The sequence below is a fragment of the Talpa europaea genome (assembly GCF_964194135.1).
Source record: "Talpa europaea genome assembly, chromosome: 6".
NCBI classification, from domain to species: domain Eukaryota; kingdom Metazoa; phylum Chordata; class Mammalia; order Eulipotyphla; family Talpidae; genus Talpa; species Talpa europaea.
Genome location: NC_140072.1, coordinates 18,027,609 through 18,044,395, shown reverse-complemented (window position 1 = coordinate 18,044,395; position 16,787 = coordinate 18,027,609). Strand labels below are relative to the sequence as shown.

General features: G+C 39.1%; 1 protein-coding gene across 2 annotated transcripts in view; it reads right to left on the bottom strand.

Moving 5' to 3' along the window:
* Positions 1-15,969, bottom strand: part of SLC30A6 (solute carrier family 30 member 6) — a gene marked incomplete at its 3' end in the record, with an annotated part of 33,142 nt that extends 17,173 nt beyond the window's left edge. For both annotated transcript variants that reach the window (XM_084235842.1, XM_084235843.1), the window contains exons 1-4: positions 15,889-15,969; positions 7,673-7,757; positions 5,749-5,791; positions 4,431-4,496 (exon numbers count right to left, since the gene is read on the bottom strand). In XM_084235842.1, the coding sequence (XP_084091968.1) occupies positions 4,431-4,496; positions 5,749-5,791; positions 7,673-7,700 (137 nt within the window). In that variant the 5' untranslated portion in view covers positions 7,701-7,757; positions 15,889-15,969. The remainder of the gene's footprint in view (positions 1-4,430; positions 4,497-5,748; positions 5,792-7,672; positions 7,758-15,888) is intronic.
* Between the last annotated feature and the right edge of the window lie 818 nt (positions 15,970-16,787).

Below are 16,787 nucleotides of genomic sequence, written 5' to 3'. Positions count from 1 at the left end.
GGTTTGTTGCGGTCCAGGAGCACAGGTCGTCTTCCAGAAAAGGACATGGTTACAGAAAAAGGAAAAGGTTACAGGAAAAGGACAAAGCTTGTGGGCCAAGCAAGGATCTAGAGAGTGCAGTGAGGGAGGAGTTGGAGTGATTGGAGCAGGAAAGGGAGACACAGAGAAGTGTAGTGGTGTTTCAGGGGTAGAATATGGGTGGGAGGGCCACACCGGGGAGAACAGTAACTACTCAAAGATAACCAAAGATGTAATAAAATGAAAATCAAAATAAATTAAAAAAAACTATGAATATGTCTTCAAATCCCAAAACTATCAGCTGAAGGAACTGCTGCTATATTAGAGTACATACTCTCATCCCATTTATATATATGTGTGTATTTAAATATGACTTCAAAAACAGGCAACACTAATTTGCAATGACAGAAATCAGAACAGTGGTTATTTCTGTCAGCCTTGACTCTGAGCTGACATTAAGGGATGCTTCTGGGAGACTTGTAACATCTTTTATAGTGCTCTAGGTAGTAGCTATATAGGTATAGTCATTTTTTAAAATTAATCCTGCACAAAGATATAAGCAGAATAAGATATAGTCCCTACTCTCATGAAATTTATATTTTAAAATTTTTATTTTAAAGAGGGAGATGGAAAAACTAACAATTTATAAGTTCTGATTAGTTCGATACAGAAAATTACAGTAGGTTGACATGACAAGAGTAACTAGGTGATCTATTTTTACAATAGATTGGACCAAGTCACTAAATGACATTAGCATTTAGTGATATTAAGATTGGAATAATAACATGAAGCTCATCTTGCAAAGATCATCAGGTGAAGAATGTTTCAAGCAGAGAAAATAGCTTGAGCAAAGACCATAAGGAAGGAATTAATTAGTTGGGTTCAAATTGCAAAAAGAGGGCCTCCCCGGGGGCGCAGCGGTTGAGCGCTGGGTTGCGAAGCCGCCCGCGGCCTCTGCAGCGCCGGTTCGATCCCCGGCTGCTCCCCGGCCACCGGAGGAGGGTCCCACATGGCGCGCAGACCTCTCCTGCCGCCCGCTGCTCCCCTCAGCAGTGTACTTCGGTCCTTCTGCCTGCTCTGCTCCCCGCTCTGGCTCTGGTGGATTCTCTCACCCTCCCGCGCTTCTGACTGTACCCAGTGCATGTATAAACAAACAAACAAACAAATAAATAAATAAAAATACATGCCTCTTCAAAAAAAAAAAAAAAAAAAAAAAAAAAAAAAAACAAATTGCAAAAAGAAAGACAGTATGGTATAGAGGGCAAGGAAGTGGTAACTTGTGGTCAGGAGTCAGGACTTTATTCTAACTATAATGGGAAACAACTGGATGGTTTTAAGGAGAAGAGTGATGATAACATGATTTAACTTTTAAAAAGAAACTCTCGGGGTCTCCCCAGTGGCACAGTGGTTGAGCGCTGGGTTGGGAAGCTGCCCATAGCCTCTGCAGCACCGGTTCAATCCCCGGCTGCTCCCTGGCTGCTCACCGGCCTCCGGAGGAGGGTCCCACATGGCACGCAGACCTCTCCTGCTGCCCGCTACTCCCCTCAGCAGTGTACTTCGGTCCTTCTGCCTGCTCTGCTCGCTGCTCTGGCTCTGGTGAATTTTCTCACCCTCCTGCGCTTCAGACTGTACCCAGTGCTTGAATGAATGAATGAATGAATGAAAAAATAAATAAATAAATAAATAAATAAAAAGAAACACTCGGGCCTCCCCAGTGGCGCAGCGGGATGAGCGCAGTGCTGGGAAGCTGTCCACAGCCTCTGCGGTGTGGGCTCAATTCCCAGCCGGCCAGGGAGATATCCACATGGTGGGGCAGACCTCTCCTGTCTCACCCATTGCTCCCCTCAGCAGTGTATTTCAGTAGATCTGCCTGTTCTGCTCCCCGCTCTGTCTGGTGAATTCTCTCACCCTCCTGTGCTCTGGCCTGTACCCCAGCTCTTGTATAAATAAATAAAAAATCTAAAAAAAAGAAACACTCTAGGTACTTTATGGAATATGGACTAAACAGTGGCAAGACTAGAAGCATGCGGACCAGTTTGGATGGCAGACATTGCTTTAGACAAGTAAAAGAAATCTATTAGTTTTAGGACGGTCACAGTAAAGAAACGGAGATGGGGCAGATTTTTGATGTGATTATTGGCCACCTTGACATATGCTGCTGATGGATAAACACAGGCAATGAGAGAACAATCAAGGATCACTGAGAATTTTTTGCTTGAACAACTGAGTGGGAGTGTACTTACTAAGAGGGAAAAACTGCAGGAGAACAGATTTTGGGGGAAGAAAACAAGCATCCTAGCCTAAGTTTAAGACACCAATTAGACATTCATGTGAAGCTGCCAAGAAGGTAAGTTTGAAAAATGATAGATCTCAGGCCTGGAGAATGGACTTGGGAATTACTAAATATATATCAAGTTTTGTGACTTACTGCAATTATATTTGAAGGTTTAATTTTACTCTTTAATTTCTCCCACCTTTCCAACTTAAAATGAGGAAGTGGGTCAAAATAGGAGCTATCACATCTTGGCCACAGTAACTGATCTAACCATTAACATCTGTTCCAAGGTGCCCAAATAAACAGTTCTTAGTCATGACTTTTTTTTAGTTAGGACTATGATGAAAATGAGAAGGTACAAGCTAAGGTCTTACTAGGAGTTATCATTCCAGAATGGCAGAAAAAGTAGTCTGAGAAACTGAAAACAACATGCAGAGAAAGGCAGGTCTAGTAATAGAAAATGTCCTAAGTGTTCTAGTCCCTATGCCAGTTACCCTGTCTTCCCCCAATGTGGTTTTATATATATATATAAAACCAAAGAGGGTAATTTTCCCCTAACTAGTTTGAGTTGGATTTCTTTCATTTACAATCAAAACCTTGACTCAGAGTCACATATTTTCACATACAGATATCTATGCCTTAATATTGATTATCATAGTTATAATCTAATTCTATCAAATTCTGCTGACATTTGTACACACACACACACATCTTTGTTTTGCATTAAAATTTCATGTTTATTCTGTCCCACTGTTTCCTTGAATCTGAAAGGAACTCATTTTCCCCCTATATATATATATATATTTTTTTTTAAAGATTTATTTATTTATTTATATAAGCAATGGGTACAGTCAGAAGCACGGGAGGGTAAGAGAATCCACCAGAGCCAGAGTCGGGAGCAGAACAGGCAGACTGATGAAATACACAGCTGAGGGGAGCAGTGGGCGCGGCAGGAGAGGTCTACACGCCATGTGGGACCCTCGCTGGCCGGCCGGGGATCGAACAGGCGCTGCAGAGGCTGTGGGCAGCTTCGCAGCCCAGGGCTCAACTACCGTGCCACCAGGGGAGGCCCTCCCCAATATATTTTTTAAACCCTCTAATATAAGGCATTATCTTTCAACTTTCAGTAATTCCCAAAACCACAGAAACAGAAATACCAGATTCCATTAGTCCATTGCTACCACAAATCCAGTCTTGTGATAAAAATCCATTTCTACCAATAACATTAATGTTAAGTATATCACATTTACTTAATATCTCAAAGATATACTTAGATGAAACTCCTTTGTACTTTAACTAAAAGATTCCCAAAAAAGATCTCAATGTTAATATTTTATGTTAAAAAATAGAAAAGATCGGGCCTCCCCGGTGGCGCAGTGGTTGAGCACTGGGTTGAGAAGCTGCCCGCAGCTTCTGTAGCGCCGGTTCGATCCCCAGCGGCTCCCTGGCCACCGGAGGAGGGTCCCACATGGCGCACAGACCTCTCCTGCCGCCCTCTGCTCCCCTCAGCAGTGTACTTCGGTCCTTCTGCCTGCTCTGCTCCCCGCTCTGGCTCTGGTGAATTCTCTCACCCTCCTGCACTTCTGACTGTACCCAGTGCGTGTATAAATAAATAAATAAATCTTTAAAAAAAAAAAGAAAAGATCCTAATGTTAATATTTTATTTTAACATGATTTAAGTTTAAATATTCATGATTCTGGGCCTCCCCGGTGGCGCAGCAGTTGAGTGCTGGGTTGCGAAGCTGCCCAGCGCCGGTTCGATCCCAGGCCGCTGGGTGAGAGTCCCACATGGCCCGCAGAATTCTCCTGCCGCCTGCTGCTCCCCTCAGCAGTGTACTTCGTCAGTCTGCCTGCTCTGCTCTCCCCTCTGGCTCTGGTGAATTCTCTCACCCTCCCACACTTCTGACTGTACCCAGTGCTTGTATAAATAAATAAATAAATCCTTAAAAATAAATAAATAAATAAATAAATATTCATGATTCTTACCCAGAATCCTCTTGGAAGATACCTGATCACCATTCTACCAGTGAGATAGCACTTATTTTCTAGAAATATTGTAGCTAGTTTTTTTTTTTTAATCTAATATAACTATTTTAACAGCAATAAGTTAGCAGGAAAAAAAATAATTTGAACTTACCCAAATGAATACACTGGACTAGGTTTCCTCATCATTACCCAGTAACTTATTAAGCAAGTCATTAAACTAAGTAAAAAAGCAAATAAATTCAGCATTAGAATAACAGCTAGAAGAGAACATATAGAAAGAAATTAAGTGTTAGAATTCCTAAGCTACAGAAAGTTATGATTGCTTGCACAAAGTAAATGAACACCAAGTTACTCTAATAATTTACAATCTAATCACCACAAAAACATTCTAACACATGGCAATTTTAATAAAAGGAGATACTGAAATATGTTATGACACATCAGAAAGTACCTAACCAGTACTTTCTCTACTCAGTAAATTATCCACCCTAAATAGTTTCCATAACTGAGCATGCAAAAAAATGACACAGTAATAGTAATGGTAATATATTTTACTCTAGGCATATACAAAAAATTTTTAACTCTGATAAACTTTACTTAATCTTCACTAAAGGTTAAACTAAATAAAAACATCTGAAGACTTTCTGGGTAAGATAAAATTATGTTCATTTTTCTAGTGGAGATTAAATCTAAAACAACTGACTACAATGTGAAATTCAGGTAACAACTATCTGTTTTAAACCACTCAAGTAGATTTAGCTATGTGATGATAGGACATCCTTGCAACACACTCCTGTAGCAAGTATCTTAACAACATTAAGCTCCAAGTACTATGCAACCCTTACATGGAAATATGAAAGGTCCACGAGGCAGGGAGTCAATAGGTTGTCTCCTTAACAATTATTGGGCCTCCCTGGTGGCACAAGGGGTTAAGCACCGCACTATGAAGCGATCACAACCTCTGCAGCACCAGCCGGCCAGGGAGCAATCCACATGGCAAAGCAGACCTCTCTTGTCTCGCCCACTGCTCCCCTCAGCAGTGTGTTTCAGTCAGTCTGCTGCTCTGTTCCCCGCTCTGTCTCTGGTGAGTCCTCTCACCCCCTCCCCATCTCTGGCTTGTACCCCAGCTCTTGTATGCATAAATAAATAAATCTTAAAAAAAAAACACACACAAAAAACAATTACTCACTTCACAGTTATTAATGTTTCCTCATCTCTTTTCCTATCTGCACAGGCACATGGTAAATTCTGACATGACCTTACTCCCTGTGCACACCTAACTCCCACAGATACATAGGCATCCGAAGCACCTGAATTAATGCATGGATATTTTCTTTTCTGTTGCTATATAACTGACAATTTTACTTATTTTGAAGATTACATCCCTTTAAGCAAAGAACAATTCATAAATTCAGTACAACAAATTCCTTATTAACCTCAAAACATCAAGGAGACTTTTAAAAACTTACCTAAAAAGATCAAAAATGGTCAGGTAAGTATAGGCAGTTAAAGCTGCAGAGCAATAAAAACAGGGATTAAAATGTTACTGAATTTATAGTTAGGACTTACAGCAATAGTAATAATTACTACTAAGTTTTCAGAATTCCTAAGCTATAGAAAGTTATAATTGTTTGCACAAAGTAACTTAATACCAAGTTACTCTAATAATTTATAATCTAATCACCACAAGCATTCCAACACATGGCAGTTTTAATACAAGGAGACACATCATTAAGTGAACAAAATTATTCATTGCAATGTGTACATTACCAAAAAAAAAAACTTATGGATCGCTGATTAAGCTCAAATGTTATAAAATGTGATTAATATATGTAACCAAATTGGCTACATACGAAGAAAAATGAAGCAGGATCTCCCTGGTGGTGCAGGGTTTAAATCTCAGCGCTATCATGCTATCACTGTCTGCAGCCTGAGTTCGATCCCCAGTATTCTGCTTCCCTTAGCAGTCTATTTCAGTAGATCTGCCTGTTCTGCTCCCCACTCTGTCTCTGGTGAATCCTCTCACCCCAGCACCTCTGCCCTATACCCCAGTTCTCTATGCATAAATAAAAGAAAAAAAAAATCTTTAAAAAAAAAAAAAAAGAGGGCCTCCCTCATGGCACAAGGGGTTAAGTCTCAGCAGTATGAAGCTATCAGCAGCCACTGCAGCATGAGTTTGATAACCAGGCAGGGAGCTGACCCACATGGTGCAGCAGACCTCTCGTGTCATGCGTGCTGTGTCCCTCAGCAATGTATTTTGGTCAATCCGCCAGTTCTCCTCCCCACTCTGTCTCTGGGAATCATCCTCTCACCCCCCTGTACCTTTGTGGTATAGGCCAGAGGTACAGGGGGGTAAGAGGATGATTGCCAGAGACAGAGTGGGGAGGAGAACAGGCGGACTGACTAACACAAGCTGCTGAGGGGAGCAGCGCGTGAGACAGGAGAGGTCTGCTGCACCATGTGGGTCACCTCCCTGGCTGGGGATCGAACTTGTACTTCAGTGGCTGCAGATTGCTTTATAGTGCTGCCTCTTAACCCCCTGCGTCACCAGGTAGGCCCCCAATAAAACTTTTTAAAAAATGATGAAAGGTCCTCCCTCATGGCGCAGGGGTTAAGACGCATCCTATGAAGCTATCCATAGCCACTGAAGCACAAGTTTGATCCCCAGCCAGGGAGCTACCCAAATGGCGCAGCAGACCTCTCCTGACTTGCCCACTGCTCCCCTCAGCAGTGTGCTTTATCAATCTTCCTGTTCTGTTTCCCACTCTGTCTCTGCTGAATCCTCTCATCCCCACACCTCTGGCCTGTACCCAGTTCCTGTAGGTATAAATAAATAAATCTTTTAAAAAAATAACAGCTTACTTTAAATGATAGTGTTTAAAAACTGAATCAAATACAGCATTTGATTGCTGTATTGTAACAAATACAGCATTTTTCAAACAGATTCACTCATTCTTTTTTTTTTTTAAATAGAGGCATTTTATTTATTTATTTGTTTGTTTGTTTTGTTTATATATGCACTGGGCACAGTCAGAAGCGTGGGAGGGTGAGAGAATTCACCAGAGCCAGAGCAGGGAGCAGAGCAGGCAGAAGGACCGAAGTACACTGCTGAGGGGAGCAGCGGGCGGCAGGAGAGGTCTGCGCGCCATGTGGGACCCTCCTCTGGTGGCCGGGGAGCAGCCGGGGATCGAACTGGCGCTGCGGAGGCCGCGGGCAGCTTCGCAACCCAGCGCTCAAATGTTGCGCCACCGGGGAGGCCCAGATTCACTCATTCTTATCTTTTGAATTATATTTCAAAATTATATTCTATGTAAAGGAAGCTAAGCCTTTATTTAAAATCATAAAATTAAAAGTAAAATAATTAACTCCATAAAAATAAGAATGATTACATACCTATACTGTTAGTAGAACTGCACCACATAAGCAGGAAACCAGTACATGTTAAATTAATTACACCAAAGAGCAGTATCTTCCAGGACTGTGGAAAAGAAAATCAATCCTTTTTGCATAGCACTGATGAACTTTGCTAGGTCTGTTCAAGATACTGTCACTCATACTGATATTCAAAGGAATAAGCACAAATTTCCTTCAAAAAATAGAAGTGTTGCATTTTTTAAGTCTGCCAAAATTATCAACCATGTTATTATTACAACATATAAATCTAAAGAATAATTCTAGTAGGGTGTTTATTCAAATACAATAATAGAAAGGAGATTATTCAAATTCTGACATATAAAGTCTTAAATCACTGAGAAATACACATTTGAGTATCATTTTATCTCTATCAATATATAGAAAGAGAAGGATAAAGTAAATGTAGAGCAACTGATGAACCTGAGTTAATGACAATCAGGGAGTTCCTTATACTAATCTTTTAACTTCTCTGTCATTTTGAAATTATATCAAAATAAATCCTCCTCAACCCCCCAAAACGCAGTAAGTACTTGGTAATTTAAATAAATCACATGAAGTAGAACTGCAAAAGAAAATGATCATCATGTTTTAGAAAGGCCACAAAAGAGTGAGGACCTGAAATACACCTTGAAAATAGCTTGGATTTAGTCAGAGAAAGAAGAAAGAACATTCAAAAAAAAAAAAAAAAAAAAAAGACAAAGAATGAAGAGATTAAGTGAGGTGTTTTTAATTTTTATTACACTCCATGCCCTATTTAAAAAATGAGATTTATGCTCATTTGAAAGTAGAAAAGAAAGGGCCTCGCTGGTGGCTCAGAGTTCGATCCCTGGCCAAGGAGCTAACACACATGGTGCAGGCAGACAGCTCCAGTCTTGACCGCTACTCCCCTCAGCAGTGTGCTTCAATCAGTCTGCCTGTTCTGTTCCCCCCTCTGTCTCTGGTGAATCCTCTCATCCCCACACCTCTGGCTTATACCCCAAAGTTCTTGTATGCATAAATAAATACAAATATATCTTAAAAAAAAAAAAAAAGAAAGTAGGGGCCTCCCTAGTGGCCAGGTGGTTGAGCGCAACACTGTGAAGCTGTCCATGGCCTCTGCAGTGTGGTTTCAATCCTGGGCAGCAGGTGAGGGTCCCACATGGTGAGCAGACCTCTCCTGTCTTGTACGCTGCTCCCCCAGCAGTGTATTTCTGTCAGTCTGCCTGTTCTGTCTCAGGTGAATCCTCTCACCCTCCTGCACATCTGGCCTACCCTGGTTCTTGTATAAATAAAATAAATATTAAAAAAAAAAAGTAGAAAGGAAAGAAATTAGCGAAGAGGCAGTTATTTGGGAGATGTTAAAATTAGCAGATATAATTGCAAAGGCCAAATGTGAGATGGGATAGGGTGGTTATAGAATGTAAATAGAAGTTATAGGTTGAGACAGGAAGAGCAATACTATTTAGAAAGGTGAGAAGACTGAGGTACAGAAGTAATAGAAGAGTGAGCAACTGAGATACACCTTGAAAAAAGTAATCTTTAAACAGGAATCAAAATCAACAGGTTAGAGAGGATAAATAAGGTTTCGGAAGTTTGAGAAGTGAAAGAAAATGGTATTAAACAATCATCTAAGAAAATGAGGGGCCTCCCTGGTGGCGCAGGTGGTTGAGTGCAGCGCTGTGAAGCTGTCCGCAACCTCTGCAGCATGGGTTTGATCTCGGCCAGCTGGGGAGATGCCCATATGGCATGGCAGACCTCTCCTGTCTCTCCCACTACTCCCCTCAGCTGTGTATTTCGGTCAGTCTGCCTGTTCTGTTCCCTGTTGTTTCTGGTGAATCCTCTCACCCTCTTGCACATCTGGCCTATACCCCGGTTCTTATATGCATGAATAAATACATCTTCAAAAAAAAGAAAGAAAATGGGGGCCTCCCCAGTGGCGCAGCAGTTGAGCGCTGGGTTGCGAAGCTGCTTGCAGCCTCTACAGAGCCAGTTCAATCCCCGGCCGCCGGGCAAGGGTCCCACATGGCACGCAGACCTCTCCTGCTGCCCGCTGCTCCCCTCAGCAGTGTACTTCATAGTCTGCCTGCTCTGCTCCCTGCTCTGGCTCTGGTGAATTCTCTCATCCTCCCATGCTTCTGACTGTACCCAGCGCTTGTATAAATAAATAAATCTTTAGGAAAAAAAAAAAAGGAGAATGGGAAACAATTAACTAAGAAAGTATAATACAGGCAGCATTAGTTGCATACTTGATTATGAACTTAAAGTGAAAGTCAGCATGGCTTTGTGTTTCTTTCAGGCTACATTTGGTTGCTTGTATACAGAGTAGAAAGGAAATGAAGTTAAGGATTTGTAGGGGGAAACACAAAGGAGTTGAATAAACATGCAAGAAAATGCTAAGGAAATTAATATAAGTTCATAAATAAGTAAGCAAATGAAGATAAAAAAAGTGAAAAATAGTGAAAATAAGGCTGTATCAATGGATTGGAGGTCCTAACAAGACTGAAGAATTACTGAAGTTGGGAAACTAGAAGATGTGAACTAGAAAGATGAGATGATGTTTGATGAGTAAAATGCTTAAAATTGAGATAATGGGAGAATATAGTTAATATAAATGATAAGGTCTATAATATGACCATAGCAGCAGATGTCTAGTAGGGACAGAGGACAAGATTTTGTGTGATGAGGAAGTAAGGAACTGAGAGGTAAAGATCTTCCTCATGAAATGCAAAATGACCAAGGACTAAGACAGGAGTAGTAGTAAAAAGAGCTTAGCCAGGTGTACCTCTCTTAAAATTTTAAGTATGATAGGGGTTAACTTCACAATTCAAGTGTGCTTATATTATTTTTTTCTAACTCCATGCTTTGGCATGCTTTGCCTCAATAAGGTGTACTATCAAAGAATTTCCTGCTTATTTCTGCAATATAGTTGCTTTCCATCAACATCATAGAGATATATTTGTATTCAAGAGATCTTCCTAAATGGAGAAGACACACACGAAGCAGATTAACTTCCTGCCCTTGGCTTTTGAAGTTTAACATTCAGGTCTTGATAGTATTTTCAAACATTAGAATTATTGAGCTCTGACTATAAATAAGAGATGCACTGGTAAAGAACAAAGTCTCTAGTACCACAATAATTGGCTAAGATCATTGGCACTGCTTATTATGTTCCATTGAAGCTAGGTTTATTTAAAATCATCAAGTATTTGTTGAGAGCTCATTTTGTAGCTTTATATAAAAGAATTGAACAAAAGTCAGTCACTCCCTCCAGAGAGCTTATGAAATTTAGACAATAATGAGAGTAATGAAAATAAAACAATAACTTGGAAGTATAATATTGACAAACAAAATGTCTAACAATGATAACCAATCAGTTATACCTTCTAGTTAGTCTCAAAGCATATTTTTCCTGCCTTACACTGAAAATGAGAAAACCATGAATTCATACTATATCCACTTAATTTCTTTAAATAAGGCAGTCAAAAAACAATTTTTCTTGAAAACTATATAGAATAAAAACTTCACAGTCCAGTTTTCTCCCAAGGTAAATAACTATATACAAAAATACTATAATTGTACATTAAAAAATTACTTATACACATAAAAAAATGAAAATGGTATGGTAGGGCTAAGAATGATTTCTATTTGTCTTAAAAATTACTTTTTTCAAGTTATTAAAAGAATAAATAAATAAAATCAAAGGAAAGACAAACACAATGGCAAATACAGATGTTAACATATCAATATTAACTCTAAATGTAAATGGACTAAACTCTTCAATAAAAAGACACAGAGTTGCAGCCTGGATTAAGAAACAAAACCCAACCTTTTGCTGTCTCCAGGAAACACATTTAGCTACAAAAGATAAAAATAGGCTCAAAGTTAAAGGATGGAAAACAATCCTACAAGCAAATGGACCAAAAAAGAAAGCAGGAACAGCTATACTTATATCAGATAAAACAGATTTCAAACTCAAAAAGATAAAAAGAGACCCCAATGGTCACTACATTATGATCAAGGGGACAATACTTCAAGAAGAAATAACACTCATTAACATATACTCACCAAACGAAGGAGCACCAAAATATATCAGACAACTGTTGTCCTCTCTGAAAACAGACATCAGAGAAAACACATACGTAGTGGGAGACTTCAACACACCACTATCAACAATGGATAGATCAACAAGACAAAAAATAAGTAAAGAAACCAAAGCTCTAAATAAAGACCTAGAGCAATTGGGCTTAACAGACATCTATAGAACACTAAACCCCAAAAAAACGGAGTACACATTTTTCTCAAGCGCACACGGATCATTCTCCAGGATCGATCACATACTGGGGCACAAGACAAACATCAACAGATACACCAAGATTGAAATCATATCAACCATCTTTTCTGACCATGAAGGCATCAAACTAGAAATAAACCATAAAAAGAAGGCAAGGAACTTTCCTACCTCATGGAGATTAAAAACCACACTACTGGAAGACCACTGGACTAATGAGGAGATCAAAGAAGAAATTAAAAAATTTTTTGAATTGAACGACAAGGAGGACACCAATATCCTAAATGTATGGGATGCAGCAAAAGCAGTAATAAGAGGAAAATATATAGCAATAGAAGCTCACATCAAGAAACAAGAAAGAACGCAAAGAAACAACCTAATCTCGAAGCTCAAAGATCTAGAAAAAGAACAACAAAAAAACCCCAAAACCAGTAGAAGAAAAGAAATAATAAAAACCAAAGCAGAAATAAATGAAATTGAAACTAAAAAAACAATCCAAAAGATCAATGAAACCAAGAGCTGGTTCTTTGAAAAAATCAATAAAATAGACAAACCCCTAGCCAGGCTCACAAAGGAAAAAAGGGAGAAAGCACAAATAAACAGGATCATCAATGAAAGAGGAGAAATCACAACGGACACAGCAGAAATCAAAAGAATAATCAGTAACTACTATGAACAGTTATATGGAAACAAGTTTAACAATCTAGAGGAGATGGACAAATTCCTACACCTCTACAATCACCCAAAGCTAGATAAAGAAGAAATAGAACACCTAAACAGACCAATTACAATTAGCGAAATTGAAATGGTAATCAAAAACCTCCCCAAAAACAAAAGCCCAGGACCTGATGGATTTACAAATGAATTCTACCAAACATTCAGAGACGAATTAGTGCCTATCCTTCACAAACTCTTCCAAAAAATTGAGAAGGAAGGGACAATACCAAACACGTTTTATGAAGCCAACATTACACTAATACCAAAACCGAACAAGGACAACACAAAAAAGGAAAACTACAGGCCAATCTCCCTAATGAACACTGATGCAAAAATCCTCAATAAAATTTTAGCTATCAGAATCCAACAATGTATCCATAAGATAATTCACCATGGGCCTCCCCGGTGGCGCAGTGGTTGAGCGCTGGGTTGCGAAACTGCGCGCGGCCTCTGCAGCGCCGGTTCGTTCCCCGGCTGCTCCCCGGCCACGGGAGGAGGGTCCCACATGGCGCGCAGACCTCTCCTGCCGGCCCGCTGCTCCCCTCAGCAGTGTACTTCCGTCCTTCTGCCTGCTCTGCTCCCCGCTCTGGCTCTGGTGAATTCTCTCACCCTCCCTCCCGCGCTTCTGACTGTACCCAGTGCATGTATAAACAAAACAAACAAACAAACCAGCAAACAAATAAATAAAGCATGCCTCTATTAAAAAAAAAAAAAAAAAAAAAAAGATAATTCACCACGGCCAAGTTGGATTCATTCCAGGGGCACAAGGATGGTTTAACATCCGAAAATCAATCAACGTTATCCAACACATCAACAAAAAGAAATATAAAAACCATATGATAATATCAATAGATGCTGAGAAAGCTTTCGACAAAGTGCAACACCCATTCATGATAAAAGCCCTTGAAATTCTTGGGATACAAGGAACATACCTCAACATCATAAAGGCCATCTATGACAAGCCAACAGCCAGTATCATTCTCAATGGTGAAAAGCTGAAAGCAATTCCATTAAGATCTGGAACAAGACAAGGATGTCCACTCTCACCATTGCTTTTCAATATAATACTGGAAGTCCTAGCCAGGGCAATAAGACAAGAGAAAGACATCCAAGGAATCCAAATAGGAAAAGAAGAAGTCAAACTATCACTATTTGCAGACGATATGATATTATACATAGAGAACCCCAAAAACTCCACAGAAAAGCTAATTCAACTCATCAATCAGTTCAGTAAAGTGGCAGGATACAAAATCAACACGCAAAAGTCAGTAGCCTTCCTATACACAAACAATAAATCTGAAGAAGAAGAAATCAAAAAGACCATCCCTTTTGTTATTGAAACAAAAAAAATCAAATATTTGGGAATAAATCTAACAAAAGAGGTAAAGGACCTATACAAAGAAAACTATAAAACACTGTTAAAAGAAATAGAAGAAGACACAAAGAAATGGAGAGACATCCCCTGCTCATGGATTGGAAGAATAAACATTATTAAAATGGCCATCCTTCCAAAAGCAATATACAGATTCAATGCTATTCCAATCAAAATTTCAATGTCATTCTTCAAAGAAATAGAACAATTATTGATGAAATTCATATGGAATCACAAAAAACCCCGAATAGCCAAAGCTCTCCTGAAAAAAAAAGAAGGGAATGGAGGCATCAGACTCCCAGACTTCAAACTATACTACAAAGCCATAATCATCAAAACTGCATGGTATTGGAACAAGAACAGACATACAGACCAATGGAATCGAATAGAAAATCCAGAAATAAACCCACAGATTTATGGTCAACTAATCTTTGACAAAGGAGCAAAGAATATGCACTGGAGCAAAGAAAGTTTGTTCAATAAATGGTGCTGGGAAAACTGGGTCGCTACATGCAAAAGAATGAAGCTTGACCACCACCTCACACCATACACAAAAATCAACTCAAAATGGATTAAAGAACTAGACATAAGACCTGAAACCATAAAATATATAGAAGGAAATATAGGCGAAACACTACGTGATTTGCACATCAAAGACATCTTTACAGACACATCACCCAAAGCAGTGATAGTGAAGGCAAAGATAAACAGCTGGGACTACATCAAATTAAAGAGCTTTTGCACAGCAAAAGAGACAATAACAAAAACAAAGAGAAACCCCACCAACTGGGAGAACATTTTTGCACACAACACTAATGATAAAGGACTGATCACAAAAATCTGCAAAGAGCTGATGAGACTCAACAACAACAAAGAAAATAATCCAGTCAAAAAATGGGCAGAAGAGCTTAAAAGAAACTTCTCTGAAGAGGAAATGCAAATGGCCAACAGGCATATGAAAAAATGTTCAACATCACTTGTCATCAGGGAAATGCAAATCAAAACTACCATGAGATACCATCTTACACCAGTGAGAATGGCACATATTAAAAAAACTAGCAACAACAAATGTTGGCGAGGGTGTGGAGAAAAAGGAACTCTTCTGCACTGTTGGTGGGAGTGCAAATTGGTCCAACCACTGTGGAAAGCTGTGTGGAGATTTCTGGACCTACTAAACATAGAGCTTCCATATGATCCAGCAATTCCACTCCTAGGTATTTACCCAAAGGACACAGAAACATCAATTCCAAAGAACACCTGCACCCCTATGTTTATAGCAGCACTGTTTACAATAGCTAAGCTTTGGAAACAACCCAAATGCCCAAAAATAGATGACTGGATCAAGAAGATGTGGTACATATATACCATGGAATATTACTCAGCATTCAAAAAAGATAAACACATGCAATTTGCAGCAAAGTGGATGGCGCTGGAAGGGATCATGCTCAGCGAAATAAGCCAAAAAGAAAAAGAAAAATACCGGATGGTCTCACTCATAGCAGGAATCTAGAAAACTTAAATAAGGGACCAGGAAAATGAATAACTATAAGAAAGTGAAAATCAAAATCAACAAAAAACTATGAACCAGAGACACTTTTAGGGGGGCGGGGGCGGGAGGGGAGGGATTGGGATCAGAATGGGGGGCTGCAATTGTATGGGGAATATAACAATAAAATTTATAAAAAAAAAAAAAAAGAAAGAAGATTACTACTGTAAAAAAAAAAAAAAGAAAACCTAATTGCACCTCAGAACTTTCAAAAAAAAAAAAAATTACTTTTTTCAATGTTATTTTGTTTGTACAATAATTTAAATTAGGGGTAAGGAATAAAAATAACTTACCCTTCGGTCAGCTGCCACAAGTCTAAATTCCTGTAATAACTTGCCAAATAAAGATCTTTGTGGTTTTCGAAATAGATGAATTGTCCCCTTAAAAAAAAAAGTATAAATCAGTACTTAAGTATCTAACCTTCATACTTCCTATGATGTGATATAGTAGTAATAACTAACGCTTACTGAATGTTCAATATGTACCAAGCACTTATTCTATCTACTTCATATATTTATTCAACACAAAAATCCAATTAAGTAGAAACAATTTTCAGTAAGTTGTCCAAGGGCACAATCCTAGTAAATAGCTGAGCGGGAATTCAAACCCAAACATTTTAGCTCCAGACTACCACTCTCTTAATTTTGAGTGGATGAGGCAATTTCCAACCAGGAAAGCAATTTGCCAAATAACCCCACTGAAAAGAAAACATAATTTCCCTAATTAAAGCTTTATATATAAAAGGTTTGATAACTATTATTACAGTAAACCCTCTGGAGCCCTCTCTTAGGCATTCAAAGTACTTGATATCCCAGCTGGCCTCATGGCCCCTGCTAGTACTTAACAGAGAAAGGAGTTGGCAGTGGGGTTACCTGTGACAAAAGAGAGTGAGTGATGACTAAAGTGGGATTAACCACCCAAGTTCAGGAAGTCATATGGAAAATATTTAGCATAAAGGTGAATTCAAGAACATATGGGAAATATGCTTATAATTAAGAGAGTACCCAACATCAGAGAGAAAATATGAGTCATTTAAAAAAACGCCATTTGGAAGAAATAAAATTAGATCCTTACCTTTCTTACTCTAACCTTTTATTGTCTGAAAATTAAAATATAAAATTATAGAATACTTGAATAAACTATGTACGAATAATTTTGGAATTTGAGAAGCCTTTTCTTAGTAGGACATAAA